At 31.5% G+C, this 27,108-nt stretch overlaps 3 protein-coding genes and 1 pseudogene across 22 annotated transcripts; 1 reads left to right on the top strand and 3 right to left on the bottom strand.

Annotated features, from left to right (window-relative positions):
- Positions 1 to 225: 225 nt before the first annotated feature.
- On the bottom strand, positions 226 to 3,293 carry LOC107638736 (DNA-directed RNA polymerases IV and V subunit 4). 2 transcript variants are annotated; one of them, XM_016342098.3, is made up of 11 exons: positions 3,239 to 3,293; positions 2,982 to 3,044; positions 2,249 to 2,320; positions 2,018 to 2,071; positions 1,776 to 1,865; positions 1,501 to 1,612; positions 1,305 to 1,382; positions 1,119 to 1,152; positions 975 to 1,043; positions 561 to 653; positions 226 to 441 (listed from the first exon to the last, which is right to left on the bottom strand). In XM_016342098.3, the coding sequence occupies exons 2-10, from the start codon at positions 3,022 to 3,024 to the stop codon at positions 585 to 587; spliced, it is 621 nt and encodes a 206-aa protein (XP_016197584.1). In that variant the 5' UTR covers positions 3,025 to 3,044; positions 3,239 to 3,293; the 3' UTR covers positions 226 to 441; positions 561 to 584. The 2 variants fall into 2 exon arrangements, with proteins under 2 accessions (XP_016197584.1, XP_016197585.1); XM_016342099.3 differs by having other exon boundaries at positions 226 to 444.
- A 2,705-nt stretch (positions 3,294 to 5,998) lies between these two features.
- On the top strand, positions 5,999 to 7,596 carry LOC148566603 (uncharacterized; annotated as a pseudogene).
- A 2,111-nt stretch (positions 7,597 to 9,707) lies between these two features.
- On the bottom strand, positions 9,708 to 14,717 carry LOC107635963 (calcineurin B-like protein 2). The gene is made up of 9 exons (XM_016339510.3): positions 14,658 to 14,717; positions 12,869 to 13,017; positions 12,705 to 12,787; positions 11,449 to 11,508; positions 11,262 to 11,370; positions 11,046 to 11,098; positions 10,657 to 10,737; positions 9,894 to 10,006; positions 9,708 to 9,778 (listed from the first exon to the last, which is right to left on the bottom strand). Exons 2-9 carry the CDS (start codon positions 13,002 to 13,004, stop codon positions 9,718 to 9,720), a joined length of 696 nt encoding a protein of 231 aa, XP_016194996.1. The 5' UTR covers positions 13,005 to 13,017; positions 14,658 to 14,717; the 3' UTR covers positions 9,708 to 9,717.
- A 5,372-nt stretch (positions 14,718 to 20,089) lies between these two features.
- LOC107638737 (BTB/POZ domain-containing protein At5g47800) lies at positions 20,090 to 26,557 on the bottom strand. Of its 19 annotated transcripts, none has more exons than XM_021120644.2 (8): positions 26,410 to 26,557; positions 26,144 to 26,231; positions 23,115 to 23,161; positions 22,826 to 22,904; positions 22,637 to 22,706; positions 22,135 to 22,539; positions 21,229 to 21,969; positions 20,090 to 20,806 (listed from the first exon to the last, which is right to left on the bottom strand). In XM_021120644.2, exons 4-8 carry the CDS (start codon positions 22,882 to 22,884, stop codon positions 20,279 to 20,281), a joined length of 1,803 nt encoding a protein of 600 aa, XP_020976303.1. In that variant the 5' UTR covers positions 22,885 to 22,904; positions 23,115 to 23,161; positions 26,144 to 26,231; positions 26,410 to 26,557; the 3' UTR covers positions 20,090 to 20,278. The 19 variants fall into 19 exon arrangements, with proteins under 19 accessions (XP_020976303.1, XP_088339900.1, XP_020976302.1 ...); XM_088483774.1 differs by having other exon boundaries at positions 22,826 to 22,965; XM_021120643.2 differs by having other exon boundaries at positions 23,115 to 23,185.
- Positions 26,558 to 27,108: the final 551 nt, after the last annotated feature.

A 27,108-nucleotide genomic window follows, 5' to 3' on the forward strand; every position in this document is an offset into this window, starting at 1 on the left:
TTTGAGAATTAAAATATTTTACATGCGCATTTAAGTAAAAAAGCCTGTAATTAAATGTGTAAAATTATTTAACACTTGCCAGAACATCAAAATTAAATTTCATAAAGTCGGTTGATTTTGTAACCATTTTGTTTTTCGATTTTCCTGTTAACTTTCTGCAATAACAATATTCCTTTATAAAGTTTTGAAATAAATATAAAATATTTAAGCTTAAATAAGTTTTGATTTTTGTAAAATTCATAATTTGCTAACATAATATTGATGCCTCTTAGTGTAACCAAGTTTTCCTTTGTTACCATATACAAGACAAGATCCATGGTCTAGGGCATTCAAACATGGATTAAGTTTCAAATTACATTGTCTCAGTTAGTACACTCAAAAAGTAATAGGTACAATGCTTCATTTGAGAAGGATTACTTCTCAGTTCTCTTTAGTGGCAACCTGCTTTCACAATAATAAAAGGGGAAAAAAAGGAAGCCCCATCAATAATAAAAGCAGAAACACAGAAAAATACTGAGACAAAAGCATGAACAATGAAAGGGGAAAAAAAAAAGGCTCACCAGCTAGCCTTTTTCATTATGGCCTTAAAACTGTTTAAGCTTAGAAAGCTGATGCAATGAATCTTGAAGAACTTGGCTAGTGCTTCCCTTATCCTGAAGAAACACATAAATATTATATGATGTCATCATCCTATTGGATATAATAGTCATAAAACTAGTTGGTGAATTCTATAATAGACATACTTTTATCTTCTATGGAAACAATAGGGAGGTGCTCATATTCAAATCAAAATGAAAACCACCATGTGTGAAAGATTGTTGAACATATAATAAAATTTGCAATTGAATTACTTATCCAAGACAGATCTCACTTGCTTATTGAATATATAATCATCAATTGATAAATGAGTTTGTCATATACTTAAGACGACTACTTTCAGCACCAAAGGCATTAGTAATAATGAGATGTCATACCTTTACCGATGGGACAAGCGCAAAAACTTCATCAACAGTTTCTGGGCACATATTAGCAATCATGCATATCTGCAGTGAATGAAAACTTTAAAAAGATGTTAAATAATACATAAGGGCAAAAGGAAGCTAGAATGAGATTGATACCTCATTATCAGAGAAGCCCTGACCCTTAAGTGGCCTAATGTTTGAGTCAAGAGAAGAACAAAATGTAGATAGAGAGAGAACAGTCATATAAAGCAAAGCATTAGTGCTTCTTATCCCTGTAAACAGACCCGAAAACAAGTATGCACAGATGTATAAACAAGTAGCATCTTCAAAGATAAAGGATACTGAAGTACACGTCTAACCGACTCAGAATCTGAGTACTTGCTATTACTACTGGCATAATGCAGCCCCTTGTCAAATGATCTACATAGAAAGAAGAAGAAATTCAGATCACTCGAAACAGATCTTCGTCCTAAATCATGAACTATAAATAACCGATGTATTCTTGTCAATAAAAAATAAGTGTTCTTGGTGTCCTCACATAGGGATTTTGATGGTTGAATCTCTAGATAACATGACCATCTGCTCTTGAATGCCATGCAAGATATCAGCAGCCTCACAGTCCATTAGGCATTTGATATTTTCTGGAAGTTCTGCATAAGCCAACCAAATAGGAGTAGTATTGTAGATATTAGTTAAAGCAGAGTTTATGTAATGCAGATTTGATTAGTTCAGTGACTAAATGGATAGATCATAAATGAGAGTCAAGATGCAGGTATAAATCATAAAGAAGATATAACCAAGTCAAGCACCAACTTTGATCAATTCCAGGGTCTGATGGGCTTTTTGAAGCATTAGCCTTTCCATTTGCAACCTTGTCTCCCTTTCCTCCTTTGTTAAATTCACCTTGGAAATGAAAAACAATCAGGGAAAAAGAAACTGACTGAGGAGACACAAAAAGAACGAGCAATCTATTTAAATATTGTAATCAAAATGTGCCAGAATGTGAAGTCCTGAAAGGATGGAGGCAGCAATAACTTCAGCAATTGCACTCCTACCTTTTCCGCCAGATGCTGGCGAACCAGTACTAGTTATTCCGGATTCAAATGGGCCTAAAATATACCAAAAAAAGGGGAAAAAATCAGTAAGATCATAGAAGAACTAATTGTAAACAAGTCGACTCTTCTTCAGTTCAGGCACCGGCTGCATCACAGAGGTTTTAGCACAGTGTAGTCACCACAGAGAAGTAGCAAGACATTAGAATATGGTTCTAACTTCTAAGTTCTAACCTTCTTTAGAAAACTGAACCCTCCTTCCTTTTGATGATTTTGTTGCACTGTCATCTTTCCCTTTTAGGGATCCTGCCAAGAGAAAAAGGATACTCAAGTGCTTATATTACAACATATTGGCATTTCATCATCAACTAAAGACAAGATTAATACACAAATGCGAAGTATCAACACATGATCTCGTATCAGTAATAAAAACAAATACAATACCAAAAACACTTCAAACATAGTCAAAATATGTTTCGTGAACTGATATCTGGTTCTGGTTTGCTCACAAAGCAACAGAATAGAAAATGGAGAATTGCATGTAGTGAAGGAGTAAACTCAAGTACAGTACATTTGGAAACAATTTAAAAGGCGGGAGCAAACAGCAACTCCAACCTCCATTTTTCTTCCCTCCAAATCGAAACGGTTGATATAAACTTCTCTTTCATTCTATCACCAGACATATTAATTATTAAGCATCCAAACAAGAGGAATACATGTTCATGCATGTTCAAGTCCTTTACCTTTCCATTCCATTTGTTTTGAAGCCATTTGCTTTCATAATTTATTTACACTCTCAAGCATAGTCATCAGTGGGAGAATCAATCCTCATAGGTTAAACTCAATCCCAATTTCCCAACGAAAAATTTAACTCCAAAAGTAAATAAATGAAAATACAAAGACTCAACAAAAAAAGAACCTAACATTAATTTGCAGAAAGAAAAAGGGAAAGTGAAACAACACTTACCCTTGCTTAACAGCGATGAACCCTTTCCTCCTTTCTCCGACATAACCGAACGTTCAGCTTAACCTAACGAAATAAGAGCAATGCAGGTAAAACAAAGAACGCAGTGGTGTAATTGGAGGGTTCACAGTATCAGAGTTGACATGATCAAAATTCAGCAACAGAAAATGACATAAAAATAAAGGATTTTTATTTGAAAAGCGTTTATTTGAGGAAGAACAGAAAAATGGGTCAGTGTTAAGCTTCATTCAATCACTTACCGCAGAGAAAGCGTGGAAGGTGCCTCCGGAGAACGAAGAGAAAAATTCCCGAACTCAACAAAAGAGGTCCTTTTATTTTTTATTTTTTATTTTTTATTTTTTGGACAGTGCCAGGCCCACAAAGGGCCCAAAGCACAAAAGAGGTCTTTTTATTCAACTCTTGAATGAAGCGTACTTTTGGTATTTAGATCTTCGGCTCCTTAATTTTATTTATTAGTGGTTTGGGCTATTTTAGTCATTAAATAAAGTTTGAAATTGGTTAGGCCCAATTTATGTATTAATTTTTTTTTTAAGAACGTGTTCCTACTTAGTGCCCAGACCAAACATTAAAATTTAATAATTATTAAATTAATTTGAAAAAATAATTAATTTGAAAAATCTTACATGCATTTGAAGTTATATGAAATTTGATCTAGAATCTGCCATCTTTATTAAATTTTAGTAAATAATTTATTATTTGGTAATGGTGGGAATAATAGGTTTTCATAAATATTCGTATGTCGACATTATTCTGACCTTTTTTTGGGTCAACAGTCTCACTTAGTTATTATTGATATATTTTTAGCTTTATTTTTTATAAATTTAATACCTTTTTTTGGCACTATTTAGTATTGCAGAAAAAATAACTTTGCTCTACTTTAGTAACTTTTTTTGTGGGTCAATGAATACAAGGGAAAACAATTAGCTATGAACTATTTTTCATACCTTAACTAAAATGCATGTAGTTATTCTTTTTTTTTTTTTCTTGTGTAAAAGGAGGGTCAAGGACCCAACAACAGAAGAAACACTCAAATGGTACCTTTTAGCCAAAGGCAACCATGAAAATCAGAAAATAGAAAGTGAATAGAATCAGGTGGTGGTGCATAAAAAATATGCAGTTCGTTGGGGAGCTCTTAGCCCTTCTTGGCTAGGCAATCAGCAACAGTGTTTGCTTCTCTAAAAATGTGATTCCACTTTTAATAGAGGGGATTCGTCCTGCAAGGATATTGATATCTTTGATCAAAGTCGTGCAAGGATGAGAATCAAGACATCCGTTTCTGACAAAATTAAGAGCCATCTTAGAGTCTAATTTGATGATGACATGATGAATATCATTTGCCATTGCTATTTGAAGGCCTTTGATGACGGCCCATAATTCTGCAAGCATTATGGAGCAGCTGCCAAGGTTGCATGAAAAGCCTTTTAAGAATCTACCCCACTAGTCTCTAAAAACCCACCACAAGCGGCGTTATTATTGTGCGAGTAAAACGAGCCATCAACATTGATTTTTATAATACTCTCTGGTGGTGGTATCCACCGGATGAAGTGATCTGACCTATTGGGCTGCTCCTTGATAAGATTCTTTTCAAGCAATTTAATACTTCAGTTGTCCGTTTGCGAATAGAAATAGCAACCACACCTGGAGCAGAGATTTTTCATTGGAAAACCAGCTTATTTCTATCATACCATAGGGCTGATATTCCCATTCCAAAAGTGCATGGCCAGTTACCTCTTTGAATCAGATTAAGCAAAATCCACTCCCGCAAATCTGTGGTGAAAAACTCACCCAAACAATTTTGAAGAACTAGGGAAGACCATAAATTTCTAGCAAATTGGCAGTCCCGAAGGACGTGAATAGTAGTTTCCTCCTCAGCATTACATCTCGGACAGTTAGCAATGTTTGTCATGTGTCTTCTGGCTCTTGTAGCATTAGTAAGAATAGCCTCGTTAGTTACTAACCAGAGAAGGTACCGGATCCTTTCAGGACCATTCCACTTCCAAACCTTCTTAAAGACCTAGACCGGCATTGAAGGATTACGGTCCAAGGAGTTATAGGCTGATCTGAGGTTGAAGGTTCCATCACTTGAGAGGTTCTAAGCCAATTGGTCATCATCTTTCCATGGTGAGGGAGGTGCCATCGCGATGATTTTTCCCATTAACTCCTCTGGTAACTAAGTCCTTAGCTTATTTGCATCCCAGTCAGGGGCGGAGCTAGACTAACTGTTTAGGGGGGGCGGTGTTTAATAATTTACTAAAAATATTTTATATTACTATTTCTATTGATAAAATAAAAAAAATTAAGGGTAATACTTTTTGTCCCTGAAGTTTACTAAAAGTTTCAAAATTACCCCTAAGTTTCAATTTGTTTCAATTTTATCCCAAAAGTTTTCGATTTGCATCAATTTTATCCTTTAAGTTGACGCCGTTTAAATTACTCACGGACGTTAGTGATATGGCAAAGTATAGTGTGTGATGTGGCAAGAAATGTGAAACCCCCAAAATACCCATGGCTGAGTAACCCAAGTAAACCAATTGGCATCCTTTTTCAAACATAACCTGTTTGTCTTCCCTTTGCCAGTAAGGAACATCGCCAGAGAAACAGAGTCACAGAAGGAATCTTGGTGGGTGGTCAGACGTCGCACCGTCAACTACTGTCCGCCACAGCGACATGCAGGACGGCGCATGTTGTGACGCCGTCGAGACTGAGGGAGGAGTTTGGGATACCATTCAGTCATCAACCATTCAAACTTGGATAGCGCCATTCTGATTAAGGTTTCTGATGAGGTAGGCCATTATAGTCAATTTTGCTACTGCATGTCTGCATGGTTAGGATTTAGGATTTTTTTTTATCACTGTTGATTGCTGTTAGGGTTCTATTGCATTGAGGGATTGAGGGATTTCTGTTCTGTTTTAGTGAAAAATATAACTTTGAGGTGGTCTATATTTTTTAATGATTAGTTACTCTGTTCTTTGGTCTGAACATCTTTTTATAACGGCAGGATGGATGATTTCAGTGTTAGAGTTCATCACAGGGGTAGGTTTTGTAGTGATAAGGGTAAAACTGAGTATATCGATGGTGAGGTGACAACGGTTGATTGGTGTGACAGAGATAGATGGAGTGTTATAGAGGCTTATGATGTGGTTGAAAAACTTGGGTACATTGCTGAGAACATTGGGGTACTGTGGTATAAAGATACTGAATTAGGATTAGAAGGGTTGAAGTTGTTGAAAGGTGATGAAGAAGCAATGGAAATGGCAAATATAGGAGTTGAAAAAAAGGTAGTTGATTTGTATGTGGTGCATAAGGCCTCAATCTCTGATGATTTTTGTTACGACATTGGTTATTTAGATGTTGCGGGTGGCAGCAAAGTTGTTGAGGAGGAGTGTGTGGATGCTGATAGTGGGCCAAGTGATATTAGACAGGCCCAAAATATTCAAGCAGAAGCCCAAGGTGGAGGGGTGGATATGGAGGCCCAAATGCAGGGATTAGTTGATGCCCATTTATTTGCTGAAGAAGTGCTACAGAATGTTGGTGATGGGGACAATAGTGAAGAAGAGGATGACACTGATGACCCAGATTATGAGGCTGATTCTGATCTGCATTTTAGTGATAGTGAAGATGATTATTGTGGTGATGATGGGCTATTTGATGTTGATATAACTCTTGGGGAGATGCACCAAGATATAAGAAAGTCTAAGAAAATTAAGAGTGCTGTCGAGAAGTTAAAGAAAACTCAAAAGGTGGCTGCTAGGAAGAGAAAGAGCTCTCGTTTAAGCGATAATGAAGGATTGAACAGTGATGAATTAGAGGAGGTATCGAGTGAGGATGATGAAGCCAGCAAGAAGAAATTTCCCGTTCACAAGGAGTTGAAGGATATGAGTAAGTATAAGTGGGAGGCTGGAACTCTTTATGCAACAAGAGTTCAAGGAAGCTGTGACATCATATGCTGTTCATACTGGGAGAAACATAAAATTTTCAGTGGTGGACAATGTCCGGGTGAGGGCTAAGTGTGGAGATGGTTGTGAATGGTTTGCATATGCGGTAAAGATGGCCAATGAAGATAGTTGGCAGCTAAGAACAATTAATGATCATCATTCTTGTAACACTGTATTTCACATAAAAGTGATGAAGTCGAAGTGGCTGGCGAAGGTCTTCAGGAGAAAAGTAGAAGAGAATCCAAAGTTGAAGCTGGGCAACATACAAAGTAGGACTCTTAGGAAGTGGAATGTGCAGATTTCAAGAGCAAAGGCATTTCGGACCAAGCAGATTGCACTGGTTGACATCAATGGAACTTTTAGGAGCCCAAACTGAGCAACCCGATACATCAGTCGACCTAAGTCCACGATTTCATAGGATTTATATTTGCTTAAAGGCTTGCAAGGAGAGTTTTATGAAGTGTAGGCCTATGATAGGGCTTGATGGTTGCTTTTTGAAGACACCATATGGAGGATGGCTATTGGTTGTTATGGGGTGGGATCCGAATGACCAGATGCTACCTATAGCATATGCGGTCGTGGAGGCTGAGACAAAAGATTCATGGACGTGGTTCCTCTTAAACCTAATTGATGATATAGGAGCAAATAAAAAGGATAAATAAAAAGGATTAACTAACATTATATTTTTTTATTGTGGATAAATAAAAAGGATTAACTAACATTATATTTTTTTATTGATGAATGTTACATTATCAGCAAATATTATCGTTATTTTTTATCGGTATTTGGCCAACAATAATTTACATTTATATTTATAGAAAATTTGCATACAAAAAATATATAATTTGTACCTATATTTACCAGAATTTTGCATACATAAATCAATACAGTTTACACACACATTTTGCAAAGTTTATACACATGAATTAGTAAAATTTATTTATTAAAAATAGTGTAATATTTGCCAGGTTCTGAAAATCAGACCGGTCATCAAACCACTTCAACCATAATTCAACTGAAAAAACCGTTTTATAATAAAATAACAAATAAAATATAAATAAATATCTTAAAAGTTAAAACATAATTATAGTATAATATAAATTTTAAAATATCTTCCAAATTTAATGCAATACATCAAATGTTATTAACTAAAGTCTTACGATCTTATTAAAGGACAATCTTAAAAGTTAAGTAACAAAAGGAAACATCCATTATATTACTATTGAAATCTTCAATACAATCACAAACTAAACACAATGAAGCCCAAAGCATAAATACAGCACAGCATAATATTCCAACAGCACATCACTATGCAAAAAAAAGAACAAAACACAAAACGGCATATCAGCCAAAGCTAATCAGTAATCAATTAATCGTTCAATAAAAACACAAAACACAATATGATTTCTGAACCCAACATAAAAAAAACGAAAAATAAGCACTAGCAGTGAGCATTGCAATTTTCTTTTACTTCAAAAGGGGATCATAAACAATTGGTTCTATAAAAGTTCAACAGATAAACAAACAAACTACAATAATATGCAATGCCAAAAATAGACCAATAATAAAATAATAAAAAGTTTCTCTTTCCAATTCTATGTTCAAGCTTGTAGGGAACCAAAATCAATAGAGTAGTATCGTCAGGATAGTCTTTTTTAATTCTTATATACCTCAAACTATTTCCTACAAAATGAAAATTGAGCACAAAACACAGCCTTAAAACAAAAAACAAAACACTCAAAAATCAATAAGAATATTAAGCACCAACTTATGGCAAAATATACTATCAAAAATACATATATTCATGTCTTGGCGTGTTTGTTACCACTTTATTTGACTAATCAAGTTCAGTTTTGAAGTATGAAATCCCAAAAGTTCTAGAAGGTGATTTATTAACCAATAAATCAAATTGCATAGTGTCAAATAGTTAAATTTTAAGTCAAAAAGTGAGGCTTATTGGTATTAAGCATAAAGTGAAATTAACAACATTTAAACTTTACACACAATTACTTTCAAGTTGACATAATAGTGATTAATCACATATCATTTCAGTGTTTTTCCTATATTCAATGGTATTAACACAGATAAAAATGATAATTACTTGGTTTCTGAGAGCAAAACCAATAAAACATACTTACTAAAATGTCATGCGAGTTCATTTCAATACACAGTTTGTTAACTTTTGTGGTTAAATTACAAATATTTTTCTAGACAATGAACACAAAATTTATCATAAAAAAGCTTTAACAAAATTTAACAACAGAAAAAAAAAAAAAAAGCAAAAACAAGCCAGTAACAATTTGTCATATCAGTTTATCATCAATCAGTAAATTAGTAACAGAGTTAATCAATCAGAATAAGCAAGAACGAGCTAATAACAGAACAAACCAGTCAGATATTGATTCGATTTGACCAATCAATTTTTGACCAATTTAACAGTTTGCAAACAGTTTTAGAATTACCAGTTTTAAACAGTAAATCGTACCATATTACTTTGTGATTCACAATTAGACCGGTCTAACTGAATGATCCAATTTTCAGAACCATGAATATTTATACTTATTAATACTAAAAATTGATAACCCCAAAAGTTTCTCTTTTATTTTCTCCCAAATATTTTTTCTCAAATGCATCAGCACACATAAAAAAGGAATAACAAATTAACATGACTAATTAATTATATAGCTAGCTTGTTCAATATACAAGAAGAAAAACATTATTTTATATATAATATTGATTGTCAATAAAGAACAAAAAAGATTATAAATACAACGATGGGTCAATCAATCATCATCATCAACTTGTGAGTGAAACACAAAGCCTGGAAATGTGATGGTGATATCTCTGCATATATACCAAAATTGAAAATGTGTGTTAGGACTTAGAAGAATAAAATATACAAGTCATAGAAGAAATTAAAAGCAGGTAACATATATCATATAAGTATATAACTACTTACTTGAGATATTGAAGGTTCATGTTTCTCAGAAGAGAAGGATGGCCAAACACAAACGTTCTCCACTCTTCCTTATCAATCTTCCCATCGTTTTTGGTATCAGCTTCTTTAAATGTCTGAATAATAAAGTCTTAATAATTATAAAACATTTCAATAATACATATTACATATTAATATGTAAGGTATTAATACGATAATTTAATTTTAATACACTGTCAATGTAAAATAATTTTATACATATATCTAATTACGTACCATCAGTGGCGAAGCTTAGCTGAGATAATAAGGGGTCATGGCTCCCCCAAACTTTTTATAAAAAATTAGTAGTAGTTTTTCAAAAAATAAATAATCGTTCAGTTGACTCAAATACTTTACTATAATTTAAAGCACCTGTTTCAAAAAAATACCTTGCTTTGCTTTTCTATTCACAATTCTCTATTCAACAAGCAACATTCTCTATTTAAGTCACTAAAAACTCGAAGAGTACCATTATAAACTATTTTATATTTTTTATCTGTAAAAATATTTATTTATTATCTTATTAGTAATAAACTTAAAGAATAATTACATTTATAAATTTTATTTTAATATAAATATTATTATTAAATTTTTATGTTAAATATGATCTTTTTAAAATTTTGTTTCAAGTTCTGTCACTATATACCATTACATTAATAAAAATAATTATTTTTTATATTAACTGTGTAAATCATAATCCGAAAAAATGAATATAATTAGACGACTGTGTAAACGAAGAATGAATGACCTTGTCAATGATGCTTTCCACCACATCATTTGAAAGATGCATGTCAGATTCAGCTAGAGTTGCCACCACCATTTGCTTTAACTACACATAATAAGAAAAAAAAAAAAAAACATAATGCTTATTATTTGAGTTTCATTTATGTCTGATCAATCTTGTTAGGAAACAATAAAAATAATCAACCAACTTCCAAAAATTTTAAAATTACACATCCAACGTTGATAGATTATTAGTTATTGTTTCCCTAAATTTGCTTATATTATCTACTTTAATAGATAAATCAATCTATATATAACATAGATTAATTATTATTAGTAGTTGTAGGGTTTAGGGTAAATGTGAAAAATCCAAATGTTGATTGTAATCATAAAAAGAAAAATGTTATTAGGTACCTCTTCTCTCCCTATATATCCTTGCTGTTTAAGATCATACAATCTGAATGAAACTGCAAGCAAAAAAGGAAACTCATTATAAAATATTTAAGTACACAAATTTAAACTCTTATACATTATATATTAATTTTATTTAATAAATCTATAATTATTTGATAAAAATATTCCAATTAATAACAATATTAAAAGTATGTTAATTAATTTGGTGAGTCTTACAATCGATCTTGTCTTCAATTGGTGCATTGGGATGAAAGACAGAGAGAGCAATTGCAAACTCATTGAAATCAAGACTTCCACTATGCTTAGAGTCAAACAAGTCAAACACCTACAACAAATTCATGAATATACATACATTATTATTGCAACAATTTACATTGAAATTAGAAGAGCTTTTCTTACTTACCCTATCTACAAATAAACTTTCCTTCTTGCCTGTCTTGAATAAGGCCAACTGAAATTCTTCCTGCAATATAGTAATTAATGTTTAAAGTATGGGTGTTCAAATCTAAACCGATTCAAATTAAACCGTTTATCCAATCTAATTCAAATTGAAAACCAATTAAAACCGCACTAATTCGGATTTGATTGGATTCTATTTTTTACAAACCACTAGATCGGATCGGATTTCGGATCTACTTTTTATAACCGATCCAATCCAATCCAAACCGCACAATGTACTATAATATTTTTATTTTATTATTATATTTACAATTATACTTATAACATGTTTAATTTGTTATACATTTTTATATTATTCAATATTATTATTATTTAATAAATATTTTATGTTCAAAATATTATTTATTTATTTATTTTAACTAACCTATAATTTTATTTCTATTGTTATATTATCGTTGGCTTTTAAAGATATTGTTGATTATTTAAAATTTGATGTTAAGACTTGTTATATGTATTTAATTTTTTTAATTTACAAAACCGCAAATCCAATCCAATCCAAACCGCTTAAAATTTGATCGGATCGGATCAGATTTTTTTTTTAAAAAGTCATCCAATCCAAATCGCACCACAAACAAAATTAGTGTTCGTATTGAATTAGTTTTTTACTCATAATCAATCCAAACCGCACCGCAAACAAGCAAAAAATTAAAATGATTAATTATAATAATAAACCAGGGTGTTTGATACTAAGTTCCTCAAAGTTGTTGAATACACCATCAAACTAATAGAGCCAGAAGTAAAAAAGTTTAAAGATTCAAACAAAATTTAATCGAAATTGAATTAGATATAATAAAAATAATATACTTATATAAGAAATATATTTTTTAAAAATATTTTTTAATATTTATTATTTTAAATCGATTAACTACTAAAAAACCAGATCACCTCAATTAGTTTATCGATCTTTTTAACTAATTTTTCGATTTTCAACTAATTTACTTATTATCAAGTTTTATTTTGAATCGAACTAATTATTTAATAACCGATTTTTTATTAACTCGGTCGAACTTGTCAATTCGATCCAGTTTTTTCAGACTCAGACTTGTTGATTATTAAAAGAAAAATTAAATTACAGTTCACAACCAATTATAGTATTATTAGATTAGAGAGAAATAAAATAAATTAAAGCTAGCATGCCATTATTAAAGATTCATATATAATATATAATTATATATCATGAGAGATGGGATTAGTATATACCTTATTGATGAGTCCATCATCAATGAGCATAGAACTAATTTTCTTGAACAGTTCATAGAGAGCTTCAATCTCATTTACACTAACTGCATTCAAACTCTAACAAGTTAATTAAACACTTTATTATTAAGTAAGAAGCAAAATTAAAGGCAATAATAAGAACATACAAATTGTTTGTTTGGCAAGAAATTGAGGGTTTTTTAAGCCTCTACTAGTTGGTCTTGTGGACCCATCATCTGCTTCAAAACACTTCATCACCAAAGTAGCTAACATATGCTTTATTCCTTTTAAGCACCTCCTCATCTTCACCACATTTCTGTAAAATAAAGTAGAAAAAAAATTAAGATTTTAGGTAAAATTAAAAGAAAAAATTAAATATGTAAAATATAAAATTTAATAAGATTTAAATTATAAAATTGTCCCATCTAATAAAAAATTTATAAAATCAATCAACCCATTCAAATTAATAATATCAAAAAATTTTAAGATTTAAATTGAAATCCTAACTATTATGTTAAAAAATCTTTAAAATTCAAAAGACATATTTGTAATTTATAATTAATTAAATGAGTTTGTACTACGGCACTTTATTTTTTTATATATACAAACATCTATATTTTTTTTTATCTAATTAATATTTTAAGATTTTTTTAATTTTAAAAATTAATTTTAGTTATTGAGATATACCACAATTTCTTAACTACATATCATAAATTAAAATAATGTAGTAATCATCCTAATTGAATTATATTTGAAAAATATATATGTTTTCAATAGAAATATAGCTAATTAATAAAAAGGATTTCGCTAAAATTGTTAAGCAGAAGGAGTCAATTATAGATCAATACAAATTATCAAAAATATATAATTGACATGAATTTCATCATTTTCAGACACCATTAAATTAAAGGAAGCAAATCACATAAATTTAATATAAAACATTTTTTTTTTCTTTTGGTGGTAGGGGTCAACAATTTCCCTTTTTAGTTTTCTTAGTCATGATCAATGTTTTGCATATTTCAGGATTAACCAAGCTTGATATTAGATTATGGGGCTAATTTTTTGGGGCCTGTGATAATCTTGTCATCATTATTGGGTCAATCTAAGACCTCGGTAAAATATGGTATAAAATCTAAAGTAGAACATATTATTTAAATAAAGGGTAAATTATTATTTTGATTTTAATATTTGGGCTAAATTTTAATTTGGTCTTTAACGTTTTAAATGCTTTATTTCAATTCCAAAAAATTTTAAATGGGTTTAATTAATATTGTCTCACAATTAAATTTGACATTAAAAATTAACATATTTAAAAACCAATATAACGTTCGATTTTAGTATATAAGTAAAATCGACTCACCAATGATCATTAATGTAGACGTTTTTTCTGTTAATTATTCAAGTTAAATTTAATGGTAGGACAACATTGAATTCGTATAAAATTTTTTGGAGTTGAAATAGAATATTTAAAATGTTAGAAATCAAATTAAAATTTAAACCAAATATTGGAAATTAAAATAATACTTTATCCTTAAATAAATTATATTGATGAAAGATATCACTAAAACAACACAATGTAAGTAAACAACAATACTTATGATCAACTACTAATGACTGAAATAAAATTGACATGTCTTAAAATAATTTTAAAAACTGTTATATTTTAAGATTGTGTTTCTTAAATATTTCATATAACAGAAAATACACAAGACACACATAATTAAGATGGTTGCAAATTAAAGTTAGAATTTCAACATCTCACACAAGATTCACAGAACCAGAATAATCAATTCCTCACAACAAAGATCCATGTTATTATTAATTTTGAATTTAGCTCTAATTAGATCAAACACACAGACACAAATTGAATAGCAAATTAAAGAAAATTAAATGGGAACTCATACAAAAATCAAAAGCAAAAACAAATAATAATAATAATATTAAGACAAAAATTACCCTTTAGAAAGAGCAGAAAATGGAGAACAAAGAAGTAGTCATGATTCTATGCCCCTCTCTGGAATTTGGAATTTAGCATAGAAAGGAGAAGTATCATTTTGATTTATATAGAAAAACTTAGTATTGGGTTTCTTAGCCGTTCCACTAGGAGAGCACAAAAACCATGTGACCTCTAATAAAAACAACAACAATCATAATTATTGTTATCAATTCTCAATTCCTGCCTTAAATTCATCTTTTAAATTTTTTAGGTTTTTGTTTAAATAAATTCATTAATTAATCATCCAAGTTATATGGACATAAAAGACTAACTACTAAATTAGCTATTCATATAAAATACATGTTAAAATACAAACGATAATATTAAGAAGACAAAAAAATAGTTAAAATTTATCATATTTAATATTTATTAATTGTTGTTAGAATTAATGAATACTAAATAAAGTAAATTCTAATTATTTTTGACTAAATTTTTTTGTTATTAAACAATTCGAAAATACAAAACACGCATTGATAATAAATTAAAACAACATAAATTTGTTTTATTTTTCAAATATTATTATTATATATAAATATATAATAATTAATTTGATGACTAATTTTTATATGCACTTAATATTAATTGATTCCAACACTAAACATTGAAAAAGGATATGTAATAAATACCTTTACCGAAATGGTTGTAACAAAGTAACCGAAAAGAAAGACCAAAAATAGGATTATTGTAGAGAAAGGAATAAAGATTTGAATACCACTTTTTTTGGGCTTTTTACATATAGTAAACTGTTATTTTTTATTATAAAAGTTAATCACCAATAACTCTAAAAGAGATCAATTAATTTATAATATTAAAGATTGGATTAATTTGCCAAATTATAGTATCCAACTAATTACCTATTTGAATAGTTTTATCGAACTAATTCAATTTTTTACAGATGCTAAATTAATTTACATCTTTAATTGTCGGCATTCAAAATTTTTTAATTAGAGAAATTTTAGTTTATCTTTTACATTTAGGAGAAAAGAAAAAAAATTTTAATATTTTGTTTTTATTTTTATTAAAAATTAAAGTTTTCAATTAAAAATTTGAAAATTAAAATAAAAATTTTTGTAAACCTTTCAAATGGGCTATATAAATTCTTTTACAAAAAAGAAAACGAAAAAAAAAAAAAGCTCAAAACCTATTACTTTATGATTTCCTCTAATAACAATAACATATCATTTTCTAAGAACCATTGCAATTCTTATTTTATTTATAATGTATTAAATTATTTAGTGTCAAATATAAAAAAAAGTAGAGTATTGTTACACATACAAATCTTTTTGACATATAACGCGCACGTGAAATTATGCTATTTTATCCCGCATTCCTCCTTCTCCTCCTCTTCATGTTCTTTCTTCTTCTCCTTTTTCTTTGCATTTCTCATCTTTTTCTTTCACGTATTTCATCTTCATCGTCCTTTTTTTTAGGGATAAGTACGATTTTGGTTCCTAACGTAGAAGCCGAAAATTTATTTCATCCCCGACCTTTTTTTCGCTACAAAATGATCCCCAAAGTTTCAGTTTGTTTTAAAATCGTCCTTCGAACGAAAATACCCTTCTCCCTTTACCCCCAAAATCAACCAACCTCAGCAGAGAAGGCTAAGCACCACCACCACCACCACCATTATCATCATGGTCATCATCATCATCAGAACAACAAAATCAACCAGGAACCCAAGTTAAACCCCACCACCACCACCACCACCACCACCACCACCACCCACCATCCACCACCACCACCATCATCATCATCATCACAACCATCAACAAAATTAAAAATAAAAAAAACCATCAACAACCAAAAACAGAACATCAAGTAGAAGCGGAAGAACAGCAGAAGCAATTTTCAGCAATTCAATAACAGAAGCTCAACAACAACAACAACAATTCAGCAGCAATTCTCAGCAATTCAATACCCTAAAATCAACTAACAGAAAATTAAAATCCAGCTAAACTAATCCAGAATCAAATCAAGCATCTAACACTAACCAAAAATAGAAATTGAAAGCAAAATGATAACTGGATTATGAAAATAGAAAACAGAAAAGAGGGGACAGGGAAGGCAATGGTGGAGCGCCGGTGGTCTGGGCATGACAGGAAGGGGCTGGAGAGAGGGTAACGGGCGGCGGTGAGCTCTGATTCCTTCTGTGACAGGGATTGAGGGAGGAGAAGCAGGGAAGCTCGCTTGCGGTGGTGAAACAGGGGAGGCTCCATGTTGCTGCGCGATGGTGAAGCAGGGGAGGCTCGCTGGCGGTGAGCTCTGGTTCGAGGAGTCTGAGACAGGGAAGGAGAGAAGGAGGGGAGAGAGTCGTAGTTGCTCTGAGAAGAGGTGGCGGCGGCGGGCGGGCAGTGGCGGTGCGGCGGTATGGCGTCCCCCTTCTCTCCCCACTCCTCCCTCCCCCCTTCTCGTGCCCCACCCCCCTTTCTTTCTCTCTCCACCCCCGCTTCTCTGTACCCTTTCTTTCCTCTTTTTTTTTTAATTTTATATTTATTTTATTTTATAATTTTTTAATGAGGGGTAATTTGGTAATAAAAAAAATAAAATTGGTAAAAAGAACAATTTTAAAACAAACTGAAACCTTGGGGACCATTTTATAGCAAAAAAAAGACCGGGGACGAAATAAATTTTCGACCTCTACATTAGGGACCAAAATCGTACTTATCCCTTTTTTTATTACTGTTGATGTTGCTGCATTTTTTTTTCCTCTTCCTCATATTTTTATTGATTTTCTAACATTATACATTTTTTCCTCCTAAGAAGAATTATGAGAATATGAAATAATAAGAAGAAGAAGAAGAAGCAGCAGAAGATGAGGAAGAGGAAGAGTTTTGAATTATGCGGAACTTATCAGCACACATACATCGAAAATTCTTAAACAATACACTCGAATATCTTCATGTTACACTCAAAATATTTTCGTGTTACACCCAAATTTACTGCAAATACAGAAAAATATTTCCTCTAATGCTGCATTTTTCTTCTTCTTCTTCTTTTTCCTTATTTCTTTCTTTCTTTTAGTTGAATGAATGTAAGTTCATTCTCTTCTAAGTAATTTTGCAGCATTATGTGTTTCTTCTTCTTCTTTGTTTGATTTTTTTTATTTTTATTCTTGTTAAAGGAGTAAAACAAGAAGAAACTTGATAAGGTAAAATAAAAAAGAAAAAGATGAATAAGAAAAAAGAAAAAAATGGTGATGATGATGATGAAAAAAAGAAGAAGAAGTAGTAGAAGATGAGGAGGAAGAGGAAGAGTTTTGAATTATGCAGAACCCATACATCGAAAATTCTTAAACAATACACTCAAATATCTTCATGTTACACCAAAACATCTTCTTGTTACACCCAAATTTCCTGCAAATACAAAAAAATATTTTCTCTAATGCTGCATTTTTTTCTTATTTATTTCTTTCTTTTAGTTGAATGAATGTAAGTTCATCGTCTTTCAAGTAATTTTGCAGCATTATGTGTTTCTTTTTCTTCTTTGTTTGATTTTTTTTATTTTTATTCTTGTTAAAAGAATAAAACAAGAAAAAATTTGAGAAGATAAAACAAAAAAAAAAGATGAAATATTATTCACCTGCAGAATCATAAACTACTAACGAAAAAATTAACTAGAATCGAACCACACCTCAGCCACTTGATTGGATTCAAAACAATAATCAATTTCGTCCTGGTTCAATTGACAATCTAAACTTGAATTATTCATTATTTTCAACAACGAAATAACTGATAATGGAGGAGAAGGAGGAAAAGGAAGGAGGAGAAAAAATTCCAATGAAAAAAGAAGGAGAAAAAAGAGGAGGTGTTGGTGATGACGATAGCGAAAGAGAAAAATAACGAAAAATAAGAAGAATGTGCAATAACAGCACGAAAAAGAACTTACACGCGTGAATATAAATGACTTGTATAGACTTGTATCAAAAAATAACTTGTATCCGGAGAATAATTGAAAAGTATAACATTACTCTTTACACACATTTGGCAAATTTTCACTTTTCATCATTAATTGTAATAAGAACTCATTAAATATTAAATAAATAATACACCAAATCATTTAATGCTTTAATTCCTTTTTCGAAAAAATGATATTTTATGGATTTAACTAACTTGTTTATTAAGGTAGCGTTTGGTGGAGAGGCAGAGACGGAAAGACTGAGACTAAGAGACAGAGACTAAAAGATAGAGATTGAAATAAATCTCAGTATTTTGTTTGGTGCAAAATGGGATACAGAAATTAAAACAAGAATGAAACTCTAATTTAATTTGCACAAATGGTAAAATTGGAATTAATTAATTAAAATGAGGGTATTTTAGATATAAAATATTATTAAAGTTTCAGTCTCCATTTCTAAACATTTTAGTGTCCTGTGTCCCCACTTTTTGAAGATGCTGAAATACTGAAATTTTGGAAACAGACAGAAATTTTAATTCCAGTCTCTGAACTAATAAAATGATACTGAATTTTAGTCTCTCGATCTCTGTCTCAATACTTCAAAACAAATTTTACCTAAGAGCATATTTTAAAAATATAATAATATTTTTTTTAATATTTTTGACATATTTAATCACTGATAAAAAATTCATTTTTGCAATAACTTTTATAAAACATTTTCTTTTATATAATAGGTTTAACCCATGCCTTTAGGACACAAGTTAGCAAAACCCATATTTTATTTATGAATTTGTAAATAATGCAAATTGAGATTGCCCAAATAATAATAGGAAAAGTATAAGTAGATAATGAAAATACTAAACAATGTGAACAATGGATATATCGAATGTTCAATTCACTAGCTGCGTTTGTTTAGAGAGACAGGACACTGAGACAGGAACACAGAGACACAAAATCGTATTTGACAGAAGAGACATGAACATAGACAATGTGTGTCCAAAGACAATGAATTAGTGGATTTTGTATCCATTCTGACAGAAATGATACAGAAGTATTAACAAGGGACACAACTTATTTTTTTATTTTTTCTTTCATTATTCTTGTTAATTTTTTGTAATTATATTTTTCGTCTCAAATTTTTTGAATGAAAAAAAAAATGAGAATAAATTATATTTTTATAATTTGTTCTAGTTTATCACCAAACAAGATACAAGAACACAAAATTTTGTGTCTCTGTTTTTTATGTCTTGTTCTCAGTGTTTTATCTTGTGTTGTTCTCAGAAACAAACGCAACTTAAGTGTGCGGATGATTGTACTAATATTAAGATTTAGGTGAGTAATTTGAGGGTATAGTGTGTTTTTACTTTATTGGGCCAATTTTAGAGTCCATTGTTCATATTGTTCACAAAAGTCATTATTTACCTAGCAAAGTCCATAATAATATCATCTCTCTCACACAATAAGAATTCAACTGCATTATATTTGTAGCATTGACCACTTGGAATAATAAACATTAATATAAGAGAGATAGAAAGTGCAAAGGATCATACACTTCTTACATTTCTTTTATGACACAAAATGAAATAATAAGAATTGAGGTAAGTTTTACAAATTGAACATATTGGAAGGTTGAGATGAGTTTTTATCTGAGTTCTTCAAAGGATTTATTATTATGATTACCACTTTTCTATTTTCCATTTCCATGGCCATGTTCTGATTTATTACTCCTTACCTTTCTCATGCTTTTCTTTGAAACCAATTCCAACTTACACCCTGATGTACATTCTTCTTTTGTTCCTCCTCCTATAACCATCTTCTTTTCAATCTCCAATGCCAATTTACCATCTGATATTTTACTTCTGTTTTGAACCTTTTCTCTGCTCTCGGCATGAGACATTCTTCTCATGAGTTCCTCTTTGTTTATGCCTAAAGATTGTGTGTCGTGCGCGACTCTAGCAGCCGGCCGCTTCGCTGCTGCTCCTTGAAGTAAATCATGATGTGATTTTTGCAGCTTGTGATGATTGATGGTTGTGGTTGTTGTTGCCTTATTATTGTTAGAGCCTTTCTCTTGTTCAAAGTAGACAAGCTGAACCACTGTTCTTAGTGGCAGAAGCTCGTTCTTAACTGCGTGCGCTCGCGCCTCTGGGGACAGTCTTTGGCATTGTAGAATCCGGCACAAGCGCCTCTTCTCTGCCTTGCCAAGATCAGGATGCACCTGTTTATGTATTTAATTTAAAACCATTATCATGAATGTACCATAAAGCTAAATTGCATCTAATGAAGTAGCTTAATGCCTAAGGAATGTAGTTTTGGTGTGAATGTGAAATTGTGAATAGTGTTCTCTTCTCTTCCATGAGGAATTCTTAGATATGCCGCATCTACCGATGTTATAGTATTCTATCACAGATTCTATTTATGTTTCAATCATTAAAATCTATAGTGTTCTATCACAAATTCATTAGCCTTGATTCCTTGAACATGTGTTTATATTGAATGGAGTGTCTACAACTACAATAGGCAATGCCAACCAAAACAAGAATTATGCCTTTTCATATGCATCTGCCAACAATCCCAAGAAAGAAATCATGAAAATTCAACAAGCTCACACAAATTCACAAGAATGTATATATAATTCACCTTAAGATAGATGTTGATTGCCTGGTAAAGATCATCATGCTCTGATCGGCCAATAGCCGGCACGGCTTCAGCAAGAGCTACAAACTTTGACACTGGCATGTTATTATCCCTTGCAACCACTTGAAGATAGGAATCAATGAGCTTCCCAACATTTCTGACTGATTTCAAGAATTGTCTGTTATCAACTACACTAGGGGGCTTGCTCTTCCAAAACTTGAAGAAACTCTCAAGAACCGCTAGGACTAATTCTGTGTCATAGAAATTCCGGTCCGAAGAAGATGTCGAATGATAGAGCAAGTCGCTCACCGTTGCTTCCTCAAACTGTATGCTGGCTCTTTTTATCAGTTCTGTTTTCGTCGTTGGCGAGATGCCAAGATGACTCGAAATGCTGAGAAGTTTCAACAAGAAGCCAACTGAAACCGATCCTTTATCTGCAGGAATCATGCTTACAATTGTCTCAAGAATTTTTTGGTTTTTCGCTTTTGATTCTTCGGTCTGTGCTAGTGAACTTCCTGAACTTCTAATATTTGTGAGGCCAGGTAGCCACTTGCAAGCATAGACATGCAATGCTTCACCAATAAGCTGGTGTGGCAACACATATGTTGATCTGATTGCCATTATTATGCACCGGAAAAGATCTATACCGAGATCTGACACGTCCTCTGTCCACCAATCCTTTGGGACAGAATGATGCTGTTTTCTAGCATAACCGGGCCTCGTGTAGGTGTAGGACCATTTAACCTGCAAAGACCAATCATTATTAAGCACATAATGTCCTAACAAAAGTTTCTTGCATATGTAAAATTGAATCTAAATATGAGGTGCTGAATTTGGATTTATGCATGAATCTTTCCTAAGAAGAAATATTAGAAAAAGTGAGGAAAATATGTTATTTAGGTTCTTAACCTGTGGTGAGGGTGTGAGAATTTTCTCAATAATTGAATCAATGCACTTTCTTATTATTCCAAGATTCTCTGACCAAAGTGGTAACTTATCAGTGGCCTGAATTGCTACAATGGAGTCCTTCCAACCTTCAAGAATACAAGAATTGAAGAAAGCCTCAAGCTTCCCTACAAAGTTACCCTTCTCGATCGATTCGTTCATTTGGAGGAACTTAGCTGCACAGAATGCTGGCACAATGTTATGAGCACTAATATTGATTGACATGCCATAACAGAACTTGGCACAGAGTTCAAAAGCATTTTCGCCTCCGGGTATATCATGAAGCTCTAGAGAAACAGGCTCAGGATCACTGAAGTCACTGCAAAGTTGTTGCAGAAGACCACATTTAGGAAGAAGCGGAGCCTGCAGCTAACGAAAAGCAGAATTATAATTGAACAAAGATAAAAATTTTGATGTTATTTATTGATTTATTAACACACATCAAACTCAACCTTAATTACAATACCTTGTGTAGCAAATAAGTAATATCATTGATTTTTATCACAAGGTCTACAGCTATATTTGAAACCAAAGTCCTGCATTTATGATAAACACAAGTCAATTTATGAATGTTATATATAGCAAGTAGATACATATATACATACATAAACATAATTAATATGTGGGCCTTTTGAGGAAAGATTGTTATGAAAACCTGGTAGCTTGTTCAGTGTAGAAAGTATCTGGCCTTGTCCCAAGTTTCATGAACTTCATTTTTTCTATTTGTTTTTGATCTACACACACATGCCAATGGTCAAGAAAAACTTGTAGCACAAAGCCTGCACTGATTCAATTCTGAAAAACAGAAACTTCAGTGACAGTATGATTGTTCAGAGATCAAGGACATGAATCCACATATCATGTCATGTCCTCACTATCATGAAAGAGAAAAAGAAGATGTAGCAAATGTAGAAGCAAAACAGTGATATGCAAGAAAGCCTTACCTCAACTTTCATTTGACAAGTGCTGTGATTCTGACTCCTTCATTCATCTGAATATAACTTCACACAATGATCTTATATGTATAAAAAGATGGGTCCTCAAACTACATATTAATAATACAGGGGAAATTAAAGCAATAAAATCAGGCTTTTGCTGTCATGCACTCATAAAGGCTACTATGCAGAATATTGTGCATATTTGGAAGTAACTTTAAACTACTCATGAAATATCGTAGATGATATGTGAGTCGACACAATATTTTACACATTATATGTATATATAATGTAACCTTAATTACATGAAACTAATTAAGATTAGGTAAATGTACAATAACATTGAGTCACTGATATGTAACAAGAAATATAGAAGCAAATGGAAATGAGTGATGATATATAAGTTATAAGGGTTTAGCTAACATGTGCCCATGATAAGCTTACTATTAGTAGAAGGTTTTAAATTTTTTCATTTAATAAATGCAAATCAAATGCATTGGAGAATTTTTTTTATATTTCCAATAAAAACTTTCTCAATTTGTAATCTTAACATGTGTCCTTAGGGCACAAGATAGATAAACTCATAAACCCAAGTTATAATAATATTAAATAGGAAAACAAAAGTCAACAACAAAAGAAAATGGACACTGATGATGCAAAATGCTATAGAATATCTTTTTACCATGTTTGTTAGATACACCACTAAATTTGTAGTAGTGCCGACAGTGCTAATTTCACTGGACATGGTAAAAAGTGAAGCATTACTTGTTCTTCTCTTCATCAATTTTATAATTGTTTGAATTTAATTATTAAAGTTTATATTTCCATTTAGGGAAATATTCAAATGACCATATAACTATGCTCTCTGTATGTTTTTGTTTTCTTGGAAAATAAAATAAACCATCATAAACAGGACTTGCATTATTGCATACATATGGACAATTGTCCATGCATCCAAAACCAACATTGAGACCTGGTTTGGTGGACAAATTGAGAGATTAGGTGAATGGTGCATACCAGGTGGTCCAATTATTTGTAACTGAATTAAACATGGCTACATGATTTAGTTGAGGCAAATTTTGTACTCAAATATTATTCACTAAAACCTAAAAAATATCAATTGCAAAACTTTACCACTAAAATGTTTTATAGAACGGTAAAAATGGTATTCATGTATCTAACATGGACAGTGCCACGTCAGCAGTTTCCGTCAGTTATTTGACCGTGGGCCGAATTGAACAACACTATTTGAAACATAAAAAATAAAGTTGCTACAAATAAAACTTAGAAAATTAAACATTAGGTTACAACTTAGAGTTAAATAATATTGAGGCTATTACAGTGCTTACATAGTTGGATCAGAATGTACATAAATCCAAAGTAAAATATGTACCAATACGCATGGCAGTCTTTTAAGTTAAATGATTATTTGACAAAATGATGTGGAAAATCAGAGAGAAAGGGATGCACCAAGCAAACAGCTAGTGTGTGACCAAAAAAACTTCCTCAGGCAAAGATCATTCAACCTATTTTTTTGTGAGGTTACTTTGTTTAGTTACTTTCTCTTTATCAATGAACTTTGATATATAATTATAAACTGAATGTAGACTTTCTTTTCCTCAAATTGAAACCTATAATTGGCCAGGTAGTGGTCCTCTACCAAAGGATGGTCTTCTTAATTAGATATCTTACCCTTCCATTATAGTATACAGTAACCGAGAAAAGGTTGGAGCCAAACTTTTTTCCACTTTCTTTCTTTGTCTCTCTTTTTTTCTTCCAATTCTTATAATTTATACAATTACTTAAAAAAGCTCAGAATAATTTGTGACATAAAAGCAACTCCTTAGACATGACTTGTGCTCCACCATGAGATTGGTCAAGATAGTACTAAGGTTCAGATGGGTCGAGTTGAGTCGATTAATTGGATTTCTAGTACTAGGACTCTCAATGGTGACAGTTCGATTGGGACAGAAAGACATGGTTTGTGTTAGATTTGCTTCAAATTTTGAAATTAGGAGAAACATTATAAAGGGAAGCAACAGAACTAAAGAAGATATGATCCTAGTGCTAGGCTTCCCCCCTCCTTTTAATTGTTGATGACTTCTAGTTTTGGTCTATGCTTTCACAAACGAGAAAATACTCAGTTTGGTTCCTGAAGTTACACTCGAGCCTCAATTTAGTCCTTAAAGTTTCAATTGCTTCAATTTAGTCCCTGAACTTTTCAAATTTTAATCATGTTAGTCCCTACAGTGGTTTCCGTCACAGAGTCAATTGAAAAGTTTGGGGACTAAATTGAGGCAATTAAAATTTCAAAGACTAAATTGAGGTTCGAGTGTAACTTCAGGGACCAAATTGAGTATTATCTCTTCACAAACAGATGTTATTGGTAAAGCAAAAAAGCCACTTTGTTTTAAGGCAAAGCACCTATTGCTTTCAAACAGAAGAAAGAAACCCCTCACACACATAATTTTCTTCCAAATAAGATGGTACATGATCAGATTCAGAGTGCTTACAAGGCACCCTTTTCTTATAAGGAATCCTCACATACCTCAATTCATTATCATAGCCGAAAATTCAGAAGAAACAGTGTATGGCTAAATGTCAACTAGCTTTTGCTCTATCTAGAATCAATTACTTCCCTATTTTTTAATAGCACGCATTCACCAAGGCATTTAGCCAATTGAGTGGTAAATTCCCTTCTCCAATATATAAAGTTCTCTCCCAGTTTCACCTCCCTCTCACCCTCCACAAGAAGGTTTATCATTTTCCTTTTGTCCTTTTTTCTCTTGGAACTTTTTACAAACACAGAATCTACTTCACTCATGCTACTTTTTTCCATAATATTTTTTATACATATATACCTGACAAAAGTGGTTTCATCTTTATATAGTATAAAGCCTTTAACTGGCTCTGAAGTAATAAGTCAACTACAATATGCTCAAATCAAATACCTATGCTAACAGAATTACAAGGACTTTCATCAAACACCAAACAAGCATGCATTGGAAATTGTTAAGAAAGAAAGAAAGAAAACATACCAGTTCAAAGCATATATACTATTAATGACATAGGAAGCAGAAGCAGTAACTTTCTACCAATTGATGAAAGTGGAAGAAGCAGAAACACCTGGAACAAGCATGCATATATGAATTAACATGTGAGGCTTGACAGTGAATAATGCTTTAGAAGTTTCATGCAAGTAATCCTAAGAGACAAAGAATTATTATAGATAGAAAGATAGAGATAAAGAGAAAGAGAGGAATTAATAGGCTTTGGCCAAGGAAGGCACAACTATAATGAGTACCATAATGTCTCATAAATCAGAATGTTCATTGGAATTAGTCAACATAGTAATGTATGCATCAAAAGCATGCTATCATCATTCATGATACACTCCCTTCAAATAGTATGTTATATGTATCTTCTTTCTTTAGCCATATCTTTTGTAACTCGCTATTAAAATTTGTATTTTAATAAATAATATTTAAATATACAATTAATTAATAATAATTATATTTTCATATAAATATCAAGAGTATTTTTTGGTGACTAATATCAAGAGTATTTGATATATAAATAATATTTTTTAATATAAAAAAAGTTGTTAGAAATATATACTCTCTAAAAAAAAAAATCAATCTTGTCATATGAATTGAAAGGGATAAACAATATATGAAAAAGTAGTGTTCAACTTGAAAATTGAGGGTGTATGATTAAATGAGAAAAAGCATGGAATGCAATAAGTGGATTAAGGGATTTTGGAGTGCTTCGTCTACTAATTGAAAAGAAGGTTGTGTAGGGCCAACTCTATGCATAGGTGAAAGATCCACTGTGCATTTCATCATCATGCTTTCCCCACTATGTATATATAACAAAAATTGATATTTAAACTCAGGAGGGATCAGAAATTTTAATATGAAAGGATTGAATTTTAGATAATTTTTTTTATTTTATAAAAATAATTAATATATAGTTATTAGAGTTAATTTTTTAAAAATTTATT

This window comes from Arachis ipaensis, chromosome B4, assembly GCF_059453495.1.
Source record: "Arachis ipaensis isolate K30076 ecotype BB chromosome B4, ASM5945349v1, whole genome shotgun sequence".
NCBI classification, from domain to species: domain Eukaryota; kingdom Viridiplantae; phylum Streptophyta; class Magnoliopsida; order Fabales; family Fabaceae; genus Arachis; species Arachis ipaensis.